Source organism: Fopius arisanus, unplaced genomic scaffold (assembly GCF_000806365.1).
Source record: "Fopius arisanus strain USDA-PBARC FA_bdor unplaced genomic scaffold, ASM80636v1 scaffold00005, whole genome shotgun sequence".
In the NCBI taxonomy this organism is placed as follows: domain Eukaryota; kingdom Metazoa; phylum Arthropoda; class Insecta; order Hymenoptera; family Braconidae; genus Fopius; species Fopius arisanus.
In genome coordinates, this window is record NW_011887744.1 from 24,188 (window position 1) to 45,965 (window position 21,778).

The 21,778-nt window shown below is 37.2% G+C and overlaps 1 protein-coding gene across 2 annotated transcripts; it reads left to right on the forward strand.

Moving 5' to 3' along the window:
• The first annotated feature begins 262 nt into the window (after positions 1-262).
• Positions 263-16,517, forward strand: nau (nautilus). 2 transcript variants are annotated; one of them, XM_011315546.1, is made up of 5 exons: positions 263-800; positions 1,737-2,013; positions 2,367-2,534; positions 6,591-6,669; positions 16,109-16,517. In XM_011315546.1, exons 1-5 carry the CDS (start codon positions 547-549, stop codon positions 16,231-16,233), a joined length of 903 nt encoding a protein of 300 aa, XP_011313848.1. In that variant the 5' UTR covers positions 263-546; the 3' UTR covers positions 16,234-16,517. The 2 variants fall into 2 exon arrangements, with proteins under 2 accessions (XP_011313848.1, XP_011313849.1); XM_011315547.1 differs by lacking the exon at positions 6,591-6,669.
• Positions 16,518-21,778: the final 5,261 nt, after the last annotated feature.

A 21,778-nucleotide genomic window follows, 5' to 3' on the forward strand; every position in this document is an offset into this window, starting at 1 on the left:
TTTGACTCTAAGTTGATGGTCCCAGTGTCCAATTGGCCAAATTCCCCCCCATTCGTGTGCCTCAAAAATAGTCGGGGCTGGCCTGTGACACATGTAAAACGTAAATATCCAGAGCTAAGACACTACTCAACGACCCAGGGAGAGGGAAAAAGGGAGGAAAAAACAACAATGCTGTGTGTGTGTATGTACGTGTGTGTGTAAGCGAGGGCAAACCATGTGGTATGAAACATTGGCTTAAAACTTTTCACTCTGATCTCTGACTTCGTGATTGTCGGACCCGGTCTACTTGTCTAACAAATCAAATTCACATTCTAAAATAATTCTCAATATTTTTACGAAAGCAACTAACGATTACATTACATGAATAGATTTATTTTTCAGTTGGTTATTGAAATCATAGTGAACTGATGAAGATCCAGTCAAGTGCACATATATATAAAAAAAAAAAATCATAAATCGTGATTGAAAAATCAATATTATGAGTGTTGTCAAGTACTAGATAACGATAGGTGTTGGTGATATTGAAGACGTGAACGGGCCTGTGAAATGATGACCCTTATGACAGACGTGGGAAGTTATCCGTATGAAACGAGGTCCTTGTGCGATACTTACCATTCACATCACCATCATCATCATCACCATCGACACCGGCATTTTTACCTTTCGCCGGAAGCTGAATATTTCCCGAGTTACGGAGGTGAACGGGATAGGGATGAACAGCATACAGCTACTAGTGCTGATGGCAGTGCTACATCACCAGAGAGCATTGCTTCTGGTCATTATCGAGACGATCAGCTGAGGTATGGAGAATTCCTGGCAAAGGATTGACCATCAATTTGGCTAATGCCACTTTTTTTTTCTTTCAATTTACGTTAAAAATAAGCATTTTACCTGTTAGTTAGTAGTGAACGAGGAAAATAGATTTTCAATTGAAAGATTTTTTTCTCAAATGTACAAGAAATTTGAAAATCAATTTCGAGAATTGAATGAAGCATTAGAATCGCTCAATGAAAAGAGCGTAATAAAAATGCAAATATTATTCTTGATCTTGAGGATAAAGCTCTCTTTCACTTATACTCATACCCTCACACCCTCTCTTTTCAAATTGCTCCAAGTACCCGAGAGAGTACTATAATATAAAATCCAACCCCATGAATGAAAAAGGCCATGAAATATTGGCATTTGCCGTTCTTTTCGATTCACGAAACAGAGGCTGATAGAATTTTTGGATACGAGGACTGCTGTACAATGCTGAATACTTGGCCAAGTAGTGAACCCATGGATTTAGCTGACACATTTATTGACGCGCCAAATAAGTTTAACCCCACGAAAATCGAATGGCACGGGTGTAATGAACAAAAAGGGTTGATTGCTCATGTGTCATGGGGTGATAATTGATTTATTGACCTTTAAACTGTTTTCGCTTTATGCAAATAGATTGAGAGTCTTAATAATTTTTCATGTTTGAAAGAGCATTTTACAGCGAATTAAAAAATATTTATGGACATTCATTCATTCTTTAGCGAATGCCACATTCTGAAGAAATTCTTTCACGATTCATATACTTATACTTGAATTCAGTTTTGTAATTCAGTATGATTGTAATCTTATCCCATAGGAACGGTGTTTTAAAATTGACATGAAACATGAAGAAAATACTTTGTTACCATACTTTGTTAGAAATTATAGTGTAAAACTATCGAGGAGTATTTTGAGGGATTGATTTTTTTTTTCAGTTCACAATCTCATTATCTGGCAGACTCTGATGACGCATCATCAATCCTGTCGGCAGATGCGTCAGGAGATCCAGAATCAGCCTCAGCAGACGGTGATGAGACGACTAATGAAAGTGAGAGTGTTGAACACGTGCCGCATCCCCACGTACTGGACGCAACTTCACCCCATGGGCCGCGGAGGTGCCTGCTGTGGGCTTGCAAAGCATGCAAAAAGAAAACCGTGACAGTTGACAGGAGAAAAGCGGCAACGCTGCGCGAGAGGAGGCGGTTGAGAAAGGTTAATTTCTTCCAAATTCCTCCTCCCTCCTTTATTCCTTGCATGCCATCATTTTCATTAAGGAAACCCAAATATTCTCGTGAAGTTTATGAAGAGCTGAGGTGGGTTTATGAGCTTGGAGGAGTGAAAGGTGCAATGGCACGGCTAATGCTTGATGTACTAAGCCCCCCACACACATTTTAGTAAATTCGCGACAAGTTTTTGGTAGGGATTAACGCAGGTTAAAAATCTGAGGATAATGACTAGTAAAATTTTTGAGATGTTCGGTTCACTACTTATATGTTGCTGTAAATGTAAATTTTTTTCTGAATATTTGATGTGACAACTCAAACGTACAATGTGATTTCGTTCAGGTGAACGAGGCATTTGAAGTATTGAAGAGGAGAACGAGTAGCAATCCCAACCAGAGATTACCCAAGGTAGAGATACTGAGGAATGCTATTGAATACATTGAGAGCCTCGAGGCAGTACTCCAGGGCAATAGATCGACCAACGGTCAGAATCACGTATCAGAAAATACAGTAAGTAAAGCTTCTTTCAGTATACACCTTATAGTTGGTCGAGTCCCTCTCGCTGACTTTATTCATTTTTAATTATTCCTCCCCGGATTAAGTACAAGTCGCCTGGGTCACTTTCAAATTTCTAAAATTGCCTCTACAATGTTCACCACACTAATTGGGGTTTTCCCCAAGACAAAAGAATAATGACCATTGATGGGAATATCTCGATTTTTCATATTCCACCACGTGGCGTGACACCGACGACTCGTTGGCATAAACAAAAAATATGCCCAAATCTCTTTCCCTGTAATCATTTCAATTCTTTGTGTTGTGGGCTACTAGAGAGATTAACTAACACGCGTCGTTGAATTTATGTACCTCGAGGTTGAAGAGGATCAGAAAGAAAAGGAGCCAATCCTCCATAAAAAATGTATATTTACAATCTCGCTGATAGTGAAATACTCTCTTCCAAACACCATAATTTCGCATTCGCAGTAAAGAATGTTTATCGCAAATATCGATAAATCAATTTTTTAAATAAATAACCAATAAAATTTTTATACACCAGCGGAAGCTTGATTTGTAATTGTATGAAATAATTCATTGTTAAACACTTTATCGTTTTTCAGTAAAATTGAAATATTAATCGGTCGTTCTTGTGCCATATTATTAAATGAGAATATAACGTATTATTTCAATTGTGTTGATGGGTCGTCGAGCGAGTAAAATAAATACTGGCGTTAATTATCACAGAGTCAAATGTAATTTTAATTTATGACTGTTCCTGACTGTCGGCAGTTTAACCACGCGATTAATAAAAATGAACACTGTTAGGTGCTTGTAAACTTGCCATCTTACCATCTTACCACCCGATGACATGGGGCAATGAGAGTCGGAGGAATCTCCGGGGTATAACGGGTCAAGATATAATGCTCGGTATGGAAGGCGATGGGAGAATTTCGCCCAGTGAGGGATTACACAATGAAATATATTGTCCTTATAAACTCTTGCTGTCCTTACGCACTTATTATCACTATTGTATTGGTATAGTTATTTCCTTATTTCATTATTGAGGCTACCCTCTGATGGCGACATCGACTATATACTCCGCTAAATATAAACCCACACCGCCACTATTCTACACATCCAACTTAAACTGTAAATCACCATTCCACTATATCCTATACCCGTCGCCAGGCTAAAATTTTCCTCTAATTTGTGTCTAATTTTTCCTCCAATTCCCATCATTTCAATTACTTTATTCACGGTTGTTGTGCTGTCCAAGCGTTTTAAATCGATATAATTGTGTTGATTTTTTTTTTCCATCATAATATCATGAGACAAAATAATAGCATAATTTGCCTAATATTTTTCTTTATCCACGGTACCACTCCTCGGAGAAAGATATTGCTGATATAACATAAAGCTAAACTTGAGGAAAGTGAGAAGGTTGCCATGGGCAAAGGAATAAGGTCGACCTGGCCATATTTTTCATTTATTCTGTTTTTTTTTATCCCTTTTAACAGTCTGGCGTTCATGCGTCATATATCAAGGTGGAGAACTCAAAAGAGTGTGGAGAGTGTGTCCTCTCGTAGCCTCTCTCAGTGATGTGGGACAGCCGACATCGTCCAGGCCGAAATGTTCCACTCCTCCTTTGCTATCTACCAAGCGCAAACATTGTGCTTATTTAAAGCCCGTATCTCACCCCAGTGGTATCGTTAAGTCAGCAAGCTTTACGATAAAAGCATGCTCAACTTGGCATTTACAGAGTATATACCACACTTTTTCCATTGTCCAATTATTCTTTTCCTTGGTTGTGAAATACGTTTAGAAGTTTCATTAATGAATTTTTAGGAGGGTTTCCTTTTTTTGGGCTAATGTATACTAAAATAAACACAACCACTCTCAAATGGATTTTTATATTAATAATGCCGGGAAAATTTCTAGTAGAATTTCACTTCGATATTTCGGAAATCACGACGAACCGAGTCCTTATATTTATATCACACGGCTTCGAAACGTAATTCGTAATATCATCACGTTTTGGTTCGCCTCACGTACAACGGAGAAGACTCTTTCAACTCATATTATTCTCTGTCTCACTTTACCCATCACCACTGTCCTCCACTGTGTTGTGACGACCGGAAATAAGCTTTGAGAGAGGGTGAAAGAAAGAGAGAATAAGTCCCTGTATATTGGGTGAATTGGACTATCCGCAAAATGATAATGAACAATTTACCAAATTACAATTGACCTTTTAGCATTATTCTTCTGATAATTTTCTTAAGCTAAATCAGTTCATAAAATCCACCGTATTATTAATTTCAATATGACTAACATTAATTGCATTTTAAACATCAAAATTGTTGTATGACCTACATTTGTATAACCCACCTGAACTACATAAATTCAATCCACGTACAGCAAACTAATCAATAAGGTGAAAAAATCCGTTTATTTATGGTTAAATATTAGAACCATGCCTTATTGGAGTATCTCCAGAACCATGGATAAAAATCAGCAATAACCATGGATAAAATTCAATCTCGCATTCACAAATGCGATGAAAATTAATGTGACGCAATGAAACGTGTGTGGCATGTGTATAAAAATGGTGCGTACAGAATAGGAAAAAATTCACCTCACTTGACAATATTATTCATTTTTTCAAACAAACAAAATATACCTAATACCCGTATAAATTACATTCAATTACATCAATTTTCCAATGCCATGTTTACTTTATTTTATTTAATCTGTTGAATTTTTCTCGTTGGGGTTTTTCACAAAGTATAAGCGCCTGGTCAACGATCCGTTGATTTATGAAAATACTTACCGATTCTCTGGGTGAAAAAATAATCAGATTTATCGGCCTCAACGGAGTGTTTTATGATCAATTGGACGAAGAAAAAGTAGTCGCCTACGCCTCGAGCGCTATATGCTGACGAAAAATCTATATCTCCACGCGCAAATGCTTAAAGCCCCTCGACCACCATCGTAAAAAGAGCTCTTGGGTGAAAGCTACATCGAAATGTGTCATTGGTACGAAATTATTAGCATTAATTTGTGTTGACTATTAGTGCTTTCCACTTTGGTATGTAAATTTGCGCGGTTGAGTTGAGAAGATGTAATTTGTTTCGGAGCGCAGTCGTTAAATGGGGAGGAATCATTATCCAGTGGGGTTTATGATGTTTGCCGGACGTAAACGCGACACAGCGACGCCTTCGACTTGATCACATATATCATGATAATCCTAGAATCTTATATATTTATGCTCCATATGAAGATTTTTTTTTTCATCAATAATGGTAAATAGGCAAACAATAATCCACATGCTTTTGCCCTAGAATAATTGAAACGTAGAAAACTAAAAAATTTATTCCAACGACAAGCTATACAAATGAGTATTTTACTATATCGTCTAATTTGCGGGCAAATAACATCTCACAGTATAAAAGTCCAATAGAGAGAAAACAAGTCAGAGATATAGCTTTTCAATGAATTATTAGATTGCATTTCCCTCATACATATACGTGAGATCTGCATTGCATAAAAAAAGAGGGAGGAAATGGCAAATACAAAATGTTGGAAAATCGTTGGCAGTTTCCCCCGTTATCTTTATGGGCCGAGACATTAATTATTCTCCAGCTCGTGGCACAGCTGGGGCAAAACAGCCAAAAAACAGTTGGAGCGAGTGAGAGTGAGAAGGGAGAGAAAATAGTAGTCCACTTAACTCTATTCACCGGGATTCTATGATGCATCCGCAGCACCCCGAGGAGCTTTGCTCCCCCCCCCCCCTCTCTCTCCCTTCCTGTCTCTCTGTTCCCCAACACAATTATTCATTATAAAATATATTATTAATTTTCTATTCAATTAACAATACATTTTCCTCATTTTCTCCATATATTTATGCGCCCAAAAGTTTCTAATTGAATTTTTTTTACATTAAAATTTCATCAAGCCGCGAATCATTCATTTGTTGCGAATGAAAAAATCTCATTCAAAATCAATGCCTCAATTATCTATTGAAAAGTTAATATTGATTAATGGAATCAATAAAAAAACTTCACCTTTCAGAGTGGTGAATCTCCGCAGTACGTCACAGACAGACTTCGCCAATTTTCGGACCCACTAGCGAGATTTCAACCTATTAACGGTAAGTGGTATTAATTTCCATGCAAATTTATTAAACCCCGCAGAGGATAACTCTATCATCGGAAAAAAAAGCTGGTAAAATGATAAAATCCCCATTTAGAAAGGGATTAATTAACTGTACGTGGGTTATAACAGAATGAAATGATAAAAAAAGGATAATTTTTTTACCCCTTTTTTTGGAAGACATGTATCGCTATGGGCTATCGTTCCTTAATCAGTACTGTTGATTCTATACTTATTTTTTATTCTACCTTTACCTTCACCGTTATTTTGATTTTTCATCCTTTTTTAAAATGGAATTGTCGCTTTTAATAAAGCATGATGAATGGAATAATCCAGCTTCATTAAGTAGGGATTAAACAAGACAAGCAACATCTACGAGATTTCAAATAGGGAGAGACTCGGAGATCTTTCCCTAGAAATGGTCCCGAAGAAAGCCACGGGAAATTGAGAACGTTAATTGAATCTCTCCCCTGAATCGGTCGTTTTTCTCCTCACGCCTGGCCATCGATTTTCATTTTATTTCTCTCCTCTTCGTTGCGTTCACTCAGAGTAAATCTTTCAAGTTAAAGTTTGAAAGAGATTAAATGTTATTTCAGAAAAGAATAAACGAATAGGATTGTCCTGGACGTTGTGTTGTCTTTACCTTCAGATATGAAGTTTCGCGATTTCGTTGGGATTAAAGTTTCAAGTAATTCCCTCTTCTCCTCTTCCTCTTTCTCTTTCTCGTCGTTTTCGAGCCGTGTTTATTCAATGTCGGCTAAATTTATTTGAGTTATCAAATGAGGGCGCGATTCCTTCAAGGGTAAAAAAATGTAGCAGAATCTTTCCCAAAACTCGAGTGATTGAAATGCTATATTCCTTCATCAATTATTAGAGCATTCATCGATTTTTTGTAAAAATTCTTCGAATCATTATATGTAAAAAAAAAAAAATTAATTAGGTAAGTGCTGAAAACATTTTTTTGGTGGTGAAGTATTTTCAACCGAGGTCGGTAGCTCATAGCCACTACGGCTAGGTGCGAGCCTAGTGTTCTGAAAGTTGTAGGTTTGATTCTCCGTTGAATGGAATTTTTCAACAGGCACCGATGAGCGGGAGGTTGCTAATCGAGCAACCACCTGCACCGCGATATGGTTTTTCTGATGGTTTCCCATGTCACGCCTGTTCTGTAGAAGAGTGAATACGATGCAGTGTAGGATTCACAGTCGCATGCATAGGGTAGGATAGGGCCAATTAGCCAAAAAGGGAAGCAGAAAGAAGCTGTATAAGAAAAAAAAGAAGAAGTAGAAGAAGTAGTGAAAATTAAAAAATGAAAATCCTTTATTCATTCTAGAAAAAAGTTATTGGGATGGGAAAGAAATTTTGTTAAATGTTGTACAACACTGAAAATCTTAATCAATACTGTTTCTTTAACAGTGAAAAAGTAACTTTAACTTGAAAAAGTAAATATAAAGCCCCATTGAGCATCACAAAATAATTCCGCGTGATTCAGTGATACATTTTAAAACGGATGCAGCATACTTTGTCAATGAAATAATTCCCCCGCCACGTGCAGTATCTCGTCTCAAAGTTGTAGCACCTTTTTTTGCCAAGTTCAGCCACCCTGCACGTGGTCCCGTTCATGTCTACTGCTGCAGCGAGAGAAAAAATCCCCTAGCATCTGGCTGACAACTAATCCGAATCCTCTCCCCTCCCCATCATCTATAGCTGCAAGATGCATCTGGCCGAAATGATGCAAGAACAGACGACAAAGGTGACTGACCATCACCGTACCAGCTCTTACCATTATTTTTAATTTTTTTTTCATTTGCCACATTACACCAATCAACCAATCATTCCTTGATCTTCCCGGACAACTTTATTTGTTTAATCGTGCATCATTTTATCAATCGACAATACCACCCGGCCACTCAACTATACTATAAATGGTGGTGTTGAATCGTTCAGGATTGAATGTTTAAAATTTTTATATCGTTCGAATTGTCAATGATGATTGAAATGAAATACTCCATATTGTTGCGCTCTTCAAATGATTTCAACATCTAATAGTGATTAAATTAAAAAAAAAATAGAGACTCAATATTATTGTTAATGTGTGATAATAATGATAATATTGGATTCCCGGAAGGAAGGCATAGAGAGTTGAAAATTGAACGCTATTTCCTATTTTTTCACACTTAAAGTGGTATTAAGGTATTTTTAAGTAGATTAATGCTAGACACGAGACGGAGCATTAAGCAGATCGGTATTAATGAGTTTTGTCACCCCCGAGTGGCACACTGGTTCCTATTTGGTTACACTCACCCGTCTATACATAGCCCACCCATGAGTCTCGTCGCGCGTTTCTCACTTCTCTCCCTCTCTCTCTCTCTCTCTCTCTCTCTCTCTCTCTCTCTCTCTTCCAATGAGAAATATATATGCTCCGTTAATCCACCGAAAAAAAAAACAAAATCTTTTCCCGTGTCACCAATTTATCCCATCCTCCCATCTCCACTAATTTCCACATCTTTATTTCGCCGCTGACTTTTCATCCCAATTCTTCGCGCTAACAATACTAGTTATTGTCGTATGAGGAAATATTTTGAGAGAAAGCCGATGTAATGGCGTGAGTTTGAATAGCCATGTTTAATGTTTAATTTCCTATTGGGTATGTAATACCAATGGCAATGCACAGGTATAACCTCTTGCTCACCTCACTAATGGTCAGACAGCCCTTTGGCATTTCTTATTATTTTACCGAGGATACATCATCCAAGTGAATTGCTGAGGGATACCTTCGTCTCACGCCTCGACAAACAACCGGTTCAACCAAAAGTTTTCCCGCCAACAGCCCACTCTGCTGATGGAGTGCCCACATATAAATGATTATTCACCGCCCCCGAGACCACCCCAGGTCCTACTTCAATTTTACTTCTATGTAAAATTACCACCTCCACAGGCTTGAAATTTGTCACTTTTCGGCTACTGAGAAAATTTCATTGTACGTCCAATTTACCTAATGACTCTCCCATCCAATTCGACTTTTCATATTATATATTAATATAGGGGGAAAATTAATTCTATTGTTAAAATCAATTAGCATTGTTAATGTTAATAAAAATTTGGCGGAAGTATTACATGCATTCCCTTTGATGAAAATTATTCAGTATCGTCAATAAATAAAAAATTCTACAACCAATAAAGTTGAAAACTGAAAGGTTGGCGGATTTGTAGTACGGAGAGTACTACCAGTGAAAATAAAATGAATAGGTCTAACGCTAGAGCAGCACAACACACATTTAACACACTCGGTGTACATGGCACTACATGAAAATTTATAGAACCACGATAAATAGTCCCAAGGCAATTTCTCGTCTCAAACCGCCCAGTTGGAAAACTTAAATTCAAACGGTTAGGGACTAATTTTCGTACTTAGACACCGTGCTTCTCTCTCCGAGGTGTATTTACAACTTGGAGAAATTTCATAATTCCTAAAAGCATGAATCACTCTCCCTGTCTGTACTGTTATTTTCATTTTTCATTTTAATTTTTCTCCTTCCAACCATTTTAACGGAAATGTGAAAAAAAAATTGATCTTGCATATTGAGACGAGCATAAAAATTCATCGCGAAAAATTACTCACTAACACGATATATATTGTTGTTAGGCTTACGGCCTTTTCACCCTTGGTCTTTATTTCCATGATGATTGGGTATGAGAAAAGGTGATATAACTCAGCTGCATTGATTAACCATTCGATATCTGTACACATACATATGTATTGACATGAGTTCCTCCATTTATTATTATTTTTTCCAATTATATAGAAAAATTTTCAAGAGTGTGTGCACTGCTGTATATCAGGTGGGATGTCGTGGAAGATGGTGCCAAGTCATTTACCCAAGCGTGTCGTATCGCGCCGGTGTGGATTCTGATTATTTTAATTAATGTCCATGCGTTTCGCCTCGACTCCCATGGAATATTCGCGAGTGGCCCGATTCAAACCGCTCCACTCACTGAAACTTGGATAATGATTGCAAAAATACATCTCTTCACTATTCTCGTACATGTGCAAATTAAATTTCATGGAAAACATAACAATCATCTAGTGTTGTTAAATCTAATCATAACATTGTAAGTATCAACGAATGGATGTTACTGTTGGTACCCTATCTAGGAATGCCATATATTGTTACGGAACATTACCATGACTTACCGTTGCAGTTATAAACTATATAGTTTACGCTTGAAATGATCAAAAGTATTGTGCTAAATTATAGAAAAATTCAATATCCTTCAGTAATAATTTGTTTCTCTCATTGGAAAATTTCATCAAATTAGGGGAAAAAGTCCACTATAGCTCTGTTTGTCATTCCATTGGATCTCTAATATTTTTATTTATGAATTTCCACAAATGCATCTTCAATTGTCGCAACATTAGAATTGATGGGAATGCAAAATAATTGTTAGCCAGTGATAAATTCACCAGCAAAATTTATGGCTCCATCATGCGCAAGGACAAATTGGAAAATAAAATTGCAAAAAATTCTCAATTTTGCAAACCTGATGTAATTTAAACTTTTACTCACCATACATACGTTATTCTACGCTAATGAGCGACGAATGAACGGGACTCTGTACTTTCACGTGTACATTGTATTTTCGGTGCACCCATGGGTTTTAATGTTTTGGATTTGATGGTGAGTATGAGTGTGTGCACTGTGCAGTGTGCAGTGTGCAGTGTGCACTGTACAGTTGCACTGGAGTACCAGAGAAGAGGACTCGGGCAAATTAGCGGCCGTCCGAGTGCCCCTTTGAAGACGAAAATGTAATTAACCCCTTTTAATTCATACACTGTGCTGATTTACATTGCATATTTATTCATATGAGGATTACTCATAACGCACTAAAGCATAAAAGCGACAATTTCTCAATTAACGGAATTGTACGAACTATACAGATGCTAAAATCTTTCTTTTTTTTTTTTGTCGTTTGTTTGCTTTTAGAGACCAGTAATGCCCAGACAATCTCATTTGCGTCAACTAATGGGTTTATTTTCTCCTTCAAGATTTTGTATTAAATTCCTTCAAGTGTGAAAATGCGAATTCAACCAATTATAAATGCATTACAAAAAAATTAAACAAGCATAATATACTTTGAATTAAATATACTACTTTATCGCATTTACTGTCAAATGCTGTGTCTATTTTTTCTTGACATCCTTTGTTAAATTCGCACTGAAATAATAGAGCTCCCATTAGGGTTCGAGCTCAATTAATTTCTCATAGTTTTTTACAGATAGACGAGAAACTGAATTTTCCAGCTGATATGGTGATCTATTAAGTACTTGCAGTATACAGACAATGATTATTTCAATGCAAACGATATTTATTTGGAATGTGATGAAAGAAGCGAAAAACATCAAGTTCAAGGGTGTTTTTATCACAAAAAAAAGTGCATTCTTAAATGCGTAACGCCCGTTTAAATTATGCCGTGAAACGAGCGTTTAACGTGGCGATGAATTATCGTGTCACGGTTGTAGTGTGTAAATGCGCACGGGTATAACAGAGGGGGAGGGAAATTACCGGTACATACAGGGTATCCCATGACTCATGATGTCTTTCGACATAGACACGAGGTAAATAAATCACATCTACTGATTCGACATATCATTTCGCTGAGTGCTTCTAGTTGCGATGCAATCCTTGAAAAATCCAACTATTCATAGATTGTTAATTTAAATTTCAAAAATAATGTATACCCTTGTAGATTGCTTCATCCATGAAAGTTGACCAGTTATTTTTACCTGTCGGTCTTGGCTTACCACGTTCATAACGCCAATTCGCTCAAAACGTACCATTAATTTCATTCATTCATTCATTTCAGTCACTGCATATTTTCATCATCTATCATTATTTATGTATGTCAAATTGTTGACGACTTGGTTGAACATGCGATAATGAGTCCTAAACAGAATGTAAATAGACCATACTGAGGTACTTATACTGGAGAATGATCAATTAAACCATGCCATTCGCATATATTTTCCTCGAATGGCCGAGAGCCTTGTAAAGTTAAAGTTAAATTTTAATGAGGGTTGTTCTGTTGCCCTCCAATTGTTTTTATTCATTACTGCGAATAATCGTAAATTGCCTCAGGAATCCAATTGATTTATCCACACCTATGGAAAAAAAAATTCAATCCATTAAGCCACTCGCTACTCCTTATCTTAAACCCACAAATATTCAAATAAATTATTGGAACTTTTCTTTAATATCAAAAGTTAACGTCCATAAGTGTAAAGCGCCATATATACACTAGTCTCCGGGAAAATACTACTATATAGCAATCACATAATTTTATTAGCTTTTTATTCTAAGGTATGTGAGATGCATCTGTACGAGCATTAAAACGAAAGTGGCAAATTTTCTCCAGTCTGTATTCTATTTCTTCTCAATTTACACTCTTATTCAGCAGGTCCATCTGCATTTGGTCAGTTTCCGCTCATTTGCATTCTGCCACCACTAACACAATATTCCCTCCAAAATTGAAGGAAAAAGCGTCCAGCAAAAAACTTAATGTAACTAGACATTCCATTAGATTCTGTTAGATCAACCCAATTCCAAGACCCAAATCTAAGAGCTTTGAGTCTTTTTCTTTTAATATTTTTTAATTTTTAGTCATTAATCAATTTTTTCCCACTCAAGTACTATCTTAGCGCACAATGAAGACGAAAAAAATCTTCAATTAAAAATACTGTGGTGAGCAATCTCACTTACTCTTACGTGCCATATAATTGGACTTTGGCATTGGCGCCCAAATGATGACACGATGAAGCGATAAAACTCGTGTCGTTTTTTAGGGGCTCAGCTTTTCTAAGAGTGAAGCTTCGTTTGTTACCCGACGGCAGAGAAACTTTTTTTAAGGAACCAAAGTTTCTACCAAGCTTGAGAGCATCATTACCACACAAATCTTTACTGAAAGAATAATAAAAATCATTTGCAGCAGTTATTTTAAACTCCAAGTTTTACCTAAACGTGTTGAGGCTAAAAACAGAAATAAATAAACGAATAAATTGTACATAAAGCTTGGTTTATGAGTGAACTGGAGATTTCCAGTGAGAGAACTGATTTTTTTCCGAGATACGCCGGGGGGAGTAAATTTTCCATTGTTATTTTTTTTTCTACATCTGTGAAGACAGTTGAGATGAAAGCTGGAGAAAATATTTAATCTGATAGTGATAAGGAGAGAGAAATATGATGGAGGAATATCTATATGCTGTCTCTTACTAAACTGCTGAAAATGGAAAATAACGGATGGAGGGATTTTCAATTCCTTTAGAGCAATCAATGATCAAAGTACATGTAAATTTTACATGAATTTTAATAACGGTATGATGTTTTGATGGGTACTTGGTTGACATGTGTCGTCACATTTCCCTCGGAATATTATAATATGTACGATTGATTGTGATGTTGGAATTGGAAGATTGATAGCAAAAATCGATCAATAGCCAACAAAGCCCAAATGCTTTCACCAACGTTCTTTATTATAAAGCACCAACGGTGGCCGTTAAGTGCACCAACTCACTGCTGCGGCACTGTAACCGTCGGCAGCGTTAAACACTTAAGACATCCATTACACATCAGTCCAACAGCTTATGACAACCCTTTAACTTTGCCTTTTTTTACGCTTCACTTGGATTTTCTATCCTCAGTCCTCTCACTCTACCAAGGCCCGATAATTGAACCGGCACGATGATTGCTTGTGATGGAATTGTAAAGCTTCTTTTTTTCAGTATTCTCCATTTTCCTTTCGTATATAAGACGACAACAACTATCTTATTCCAAAAGTTGGAGCCTTGCTGCCTCTTACCTTGTTATAAACTGCACTATAACCGCGGTGCATGCCTCTGTCACATACGCCAACTGACAACTCCTAACACTTGTAGAGTATTATTTTTTCGAGTTTCTTCTTCAATGCCCTAGGTATATTCCACGAGAAAAACACGTTCATGTCAGTTGCATACTCCACGAGGTAGAGCATTCTCAAGCACTTGGCAAATGGAGATATTCTCGCTAAAGGACGCCAAACCGAATCACATCAGGAGCGTGTAAATGGAGATGTCACAACTAATAAAATTCCGTATAAGATAGTATCAACTCCGTTATTCTTAGCAGAGATGAAAAATTCTCATCCACGTGGTGAACAAACACTTTTCCAATCCCACTTGAGTTATTCTCTGATCCACCGATATAGATTCATCATGCCGCTCCTCTTGCCTCCTCCCATGTAATTTTGTGTATTCAAGCAACCCCTCTCACTCCCTTCACTCTCATCTCACAATGATATTTATAATATAATCGCACCTAGTCATACCTACTCTTTCTGTACAAAGTCCAAAGATAATATAATATTGAAAAACAAAGACATTGTGAGATTGTACCGTTCACTCCACCCATATGTCCGTAGTAATTAGACGATGTAATTAGATGGAGAGCAAGTGGAAGCTGGAGGGAACACAAGTGCACTGTTACCGTATACCTTGGCCCCACAGCCCTAAAGCACTTCTCTATGAAATGCAAATGGACCGAACCACCATCCGGTCTCTCTATTCAATAATTCCTTTGTACCAGAATTCCAATCACACCACCCTCTATTCCACTTCACTCTAATTATCACATCCCGCAAATTTTCTGTTCTAAACCTCATTGTCGCTACCATACTCAATGAGACAGTTTGACCACATTGAGCCATTCCTTGTCAATTATTTAATATCGCAATACATATTCCTCTCTATCGAAGTATAAATTAAAATTTCCAATAAATTCTCACTGCTGAATTCAGCAGTGAAAACGTTTAATCATTTGTTCGAGCGGTTTGTTGAACTCATCGAATGGATACACCTATTTGAAGAGCGCCCCGAATCGGCAGTTGATTAATTCTCTTATTTATTCATCCCACTACATTTTTTTTTTATTCAATTACATCTGAAGATCTGATTTTACATCTTCATGAAGTGTCAATTCCTGAAATTGGAGTATGAATGTGTCTCGGTTGTTAAAATTAAAGATAAAATCCTTCATCATCTTTAAAACGAATAATTGGCCAATGAGGTATTCAATTTTTCTGGGGTAAAAACACATCGATATTGGCCATATATGAAAAGCATAAAAAGCATGGAAATCTCGACAAATAGCAAAATCAGTGGTGGAATGAAAAGCTGCATTAATTATTCGTCTTCCATCCATCTGCGCTTGAGCTCTACCTAAATTGGAGCATCCCCTGCCCCAGGCTGCCTAGAACATCAAAATGCCATTGAATGCGACCCGCGACACGTTTAATAGAATTAATTGCTCTCACTTGATAGAACCGCCGGGATCGATTATCGATTCTTCCAAACCACTCTATTTCACTATTAACACATGTACCTAACAATGGCCCTATTTTTGTCATTGTAGGCTTCACAGGGGTGGAGAATTCAACCAATCAGAGCAGTGGGAGCAGCCTCGATCGACTCAATATGATTGTGCAGAGCATATGTGGAGAATCCAATGATAATAGCCACTATCCACCCCACAATTGAATCATCAACAGTATTAAGTGCCATTTTTTTTATTTCGTGGAACGCGTGGACCTGATTACCATGACTATTTCTAGATTATGACCATTAATATTATACGACCAAATGAACGTAATTGTTGTTTAATTGATTGAATTAGTTAGAGGGTGGTTAATTCTAAGGACGAAGAATATGACTATGTTAAATGATATTGCCAAAGGAATTGAGAGGATCGCCAAAATCATTTTATTGCTTTTTTTTTTGTTTTTTTTTTGTTTTTTTTTTATAGTGGAAAATTATGCACTGCAGACAGAATCTGATGAATAAATTAGTCATTAATTTAAGTAAATCAATATAGTTCAATAGTTAGAAGAATCTACGATTCTATTTTTGTGTATGCTGAACTGGATATAATAGACGTATCAATTTGCTCAAGATTTATGTAAATATTATTCTCAATGACAATAAAGAATACTTGATATCTATTTGGAATATGAAGGTGATGGGTTCCTGCAGTGTCGGATGCCAAATGCGGTGGAGGCAGCATTGCGGCAGGACCATCAGTCAAACAATAATTAACCAGAGGACTGATGGTCGGAGTAGAGAAGTCTAGAAATATTAATGGAGTAGGCTAATGTAACACCAGTCTTCGTCGAGCATTATCTCTCACTGACAAAAACTTATTAATGACATTTATGAATGCTTCAACACTCAGTAGACCTAAAAAGTGACTATTTAGTCGCCACAGTCGCTACTTACTGTTACCTATAAATATGGTGGGTATTTGATTTATGGATAATGTTGGACTGAGAGAAAAATTAATTTTTTTAATTGAGAAACGATTGGGATATACCACAGCGCTTGTCAAGAATACATAAATCCTCTTGAAAGCAATCCGTACTATTTAATGTGAAGATTGCTAAAATTTAGAATTTTCACAATAAATTGATAAATAAATGTGGGAGTTTGTGGATTTAATTATAATTGTAAACCACGTGGAAATCCAACCATTTTCTTGATTTGTACAGTTTTAAAGATTTAGTGTTGGGTTCCTCAAGTGAAGGAGGACAGTTTTAGGCTCCTCTAAAGAACCCACCGTTTCTCCGCTTTTCCGCTCTTAGGTACCAGAGGATGATACTCTTTGTAGTTTTACGTTCTACGGCAAATTACCTTTATGGCTGTTTGGACAGGCCGCGAAGCGCAGCCGAATGTCCGACACCCCTTCAGGGAGAATTGACGTCGACACCTTTTCCCGACTTTCGCCGAATCTTTCGCGTCATTTGCCCGTTGAAGCTTCACCGTGTCATGGCTACTTTCAGCTCAAATCGTTTAACTGAATTCTCTGAGTTCTTCTCTCAACGCCCCTCAAAAAAAAAATAACAAGTATTGACATTATTTCGGAGCATATAATTTCTAGGGGACTATATTACCGGATGTATCATGTAGAAGAAATTGTTCAGGCTTGTGCAGTAAAATTTCTCGTGTGACAGCATTTTTTTCCCACGAAATGCAATACGAACTTGAAGAAAACAGCTTATTTTCCGCCCATTCAAATTTACTAGGATGATTATTATTTTTTATATACTTCTTGGGGAATATATTGATAAAATACGATGCATGTACTTCTTCTCCCTAAAAAAGAATATCTTTCCGTCAGTTGCCGGGAGAGAAAAATGTACATTATAGCTTTGCATAATTGGCCAAACAGATGTTGACGGTGTGTCTGTGTATCTTGGTGTATCGGATGCGGCACTTCCGGCACTTGGCCTTATAATTCAAGTGCGTTGAGTGCTGCAAAGTACCCTCGAGTACTTATTTCCATCCCCATTTCTTTTTCACCACACCACTCTGACAAATATTCACCTTGTAGTTCTTCGAGTAATGGACGCCACGTAAACCATCGACGAATTGTTTCCGTTCGTGTGTTACAAATACGTAGAAAAAATATGAATAAAAAAAAAAAAAAAAAACTAGTGTAGGCCGGGATTCGTAGCAGCTGACTACCAACACAAGCCCAAGGATTTTGGTAAAATAAAAGGGATACATCCTTGGCGGATGTATTTCCTTGTATACACGTGACAGAGGAAATCGCTCCAATAAACCGTCAAAAAGAAAACATTGACAGACGTATAAGGAGGTTCAAGAGGAGGGGATAATCTCGAGTATTTTCAGTTGGTCACAATTTGGGCACGTTTTGAAAACACACCGATGTGGAGCAGTGGAGCATCTGCATCATTTTGTCACGATTCGTCGACTATTATCGGGAAAATGAGAGATTTTTCAGTTTATCTTCCCAAGGGGATACGCCTCCACTTGCCCTCACCTACCCCTGGGACTTGTATTTATTATTTTCTTTCGATTTTTCCCATCCCGGAAGACACGATACCAATATAAATTTAACTATTAGAAAAGAAAACGTAGTGTACAGTGATATACTTGTCCGACCTGTTCAGCCGTCAAAGGAATTCAAAGTTCATTCCGCACATTCAATAATCCATTTTTGTAAATGATATCAAACAATTTTAAAAATTTTTTGTGAAATAAATTTTTTAACAATGTTCAGTGAAGCTGCCTTGCGAATGAAAATCAAAAACACGTAAATATATGGTCGAATAGTTTTTACAGATATATTTCAGTTCTTTAATTTCAAATACATTAAAATATTGCATTATTTCGCAGGCAATGGTGTGGGCTCAATGGAATTCTCGTTATATAAAATATCATATTATATATGATTTTTACGGGATTGTCCGCGGGTGCTCTGCACGTGCATTCATTTGAAATTATTGAGATTTATCTTTTATATGAGGATACCCGACAATTTTCAATTTTATATGCCTCTCTTCCTACACAAGTCCTCTGGCCATATTTCCGAGAAGGGAGTGCCGCAATACATGTATCCCTAGGTCTATTTATTGTTGTCTCTATGCATGTTGTACACATGCGTCGGATACGACAACGAGACATAGTTTCAAACTCAACACATTCACTACTCTACCGTTTTGTATTATATTAGCGACAAAAATTTTTTTAATTCCCCTACATACTATTTTTCCGACAGGCCATACAAATAAATTTTTAATGTACCAAATTAATTGTTAATTGAATTAATACAATTTCATGCTGAACGTCACAATGAATCGCATCCCATTTATACATCAAATTGGAAATTTAACATTTGTCCAGTGGTAGTAAAAAAAAGATGAGCCGTTCTACCTTTTATTGGAAAATTGATTCAATCGGAGGGAAAAAATAGAAAGTGGGGTACTATTTAGAAAAAGAGATGGTGCTTGTGTACGGAAGAGGATAAAAGTTAAAGTCGCGTTGAGCTTTAAGCGCTGAGCCCAGAATGTAGGGGTTAAACTCATTAAGAAATTCTAGAAATCTCTCTAGAAATGGAAAAGGTGATTTAAACTAAGATGTAAAAGGCATCAAGAATAGCGTTGAGATGAAAGAGACCAAGGAGTGTTATACGGTGGTACTTAAATTCACTAGGTGACCAGTGGGATAAACGTGATACTGCTAGTAAACGTCATTTCCATACTGTATAAATATAAGTGGAGAAGATGTAATACTGCATTAGCCCGGGTTTGATGTTGTATATGTTCCTCAGTGAAGGGGCTGCACACGATGTGCACACTGTGCCCTGTACAGACACATGAATAACATCTGGAGTGAGAATTCACTACGGGTGGTATGAGTTGTAGCTGACCCTTTGGAACTCATTGCAATCATCCCAATCCAGGGGTTCTTCAGGTAAATGGATCATTAGCATCATCGATTGACGGTGAGAATAGAAAAAGACATTTGGTGGAATTGATTTCAACTGATGCTAACTCTATATCTATAAGATGAAGCAAAGACAAACGATTCTTTTTTCATCTCAATTCTTCCGCATCCAATTTGCCGAATGGATTTTTATTGACTTTGAAGGCTTTTCCATTCATTCGCGATAAAAGATGGCGAAAAGAAGGGAGTGCCATAGCGAACTGCTCTCTTTATCCTCCTTCCTCCAATCCGACACCCAGTTTCATTTCAATGGATCCACCGGCTTCAAAGTGACAAAGGCGAGTGAGAGGGAAATGAAAAAAACTCAATGGAGAGTGGAGATGAGGACTTGAAAATCGATTAAATGGAAATGCAACGGGACACATATTGGGATTTAAGGTCACTGCAACGTCAACTAACAACGCCTCAATGGGGTGGCATAATGGGATTTTCGTTGCATAGGGCAATCAACGATGAGGAGAGTCGATTGAAGGCTCGTGTCTAGTGTTGGCCAATACCTCGGAATTACCTCCATAACATACTCCAGCCAACATGGTTGAATTTCAAACAGCAAGTGCCGATGGCCAATCACTTCAACAATCTGTTAGATATCCTCTTACCCTGTTACAACAATATTCTATTATAAATACGATATTCTAAATATAAAAATACCGGTGAATAGGTGAAAATAACAAGCGATTATAAGGAGTAGAACTCCTTTCAATATCACAACTAAACTCCAATTCTCCATTTGAATAGAGTGTCATAGCCTTCACACAGTCGGATTATATGACGTTTGAAATGCTACTCTTATCAGAGGAAAGAAATTTGACGTTTAGAAGGCCTCATTTACAATGCCCTCTCTTTAATGGTCGCACGTCAATTTCTCTCTTTCAGGGCCATTAAGCATCTTCAACAAAAATATTCTAAAGAAGAGTGAAAATTTTCACATTTTTTCTTATTTCAAAAGACCACATGTACAGCCTTGGGGGTTGGAAGATTGACGGCTCCATCAAAAACCCATCAACTTTAAGTGTATCCTCTTCATTTAACTTTACTCACTAAGTTCATGGAGAATCAGCACTTTAGCGCTAAAAATCAATCTTAATATTATTTTATTGACGAGTTATTCGTTATTTTACGTCATTTTAAATCTTGAATCTTGAAGGTGGCCAACAAAAGAGAAAGAAATATTTAAAAAAAGTAGAATTACTCCTCAGATCTGATCCCATTACAAAACTCTCATTTGATTGAAGCCAAATCGATTTGAGTATAATATTATCGGTATGATGATGGTTACATGGCATGTTGCTTTATATTGCAGGGAGAGAAACGCGAGAATGGGCTTGGAAGTCTCTCCCTAATGTTAATGTTATCCATCGGAAAAGCTTGGATTTCGAGGCGGGTTTCGGGAACAGGAGCCGACTCATTTTTTGAAGAAGTATTTCCGTTTATCGTGTGCGGTCTACACGGAGTATTTACGCATTTATCCTAGGGTAATCCGTGTGGATTCCGTACATCACGAACACGGGATTAGTATATCGTGCCAGTGAAAAATTCTTCACGTCTCCGGTGGGCTCTTGACACACCAACACTGCCAAAAGTGTCATTAGTATCTCTGGCTTTGGCAACATTCTACTCTAAACACTCAGGATTAGAGTTGACTAGATGGAAGACTTTTTTTTTATATTACTCTTGTGGCAATATTAATAGGAGCATATACTGAGTTGCTCAAGTGGAAATTGCCAATTTTCATGGCAGACTCCTCTCAAATATGCGCAATAAAAGAACAATCATTTGC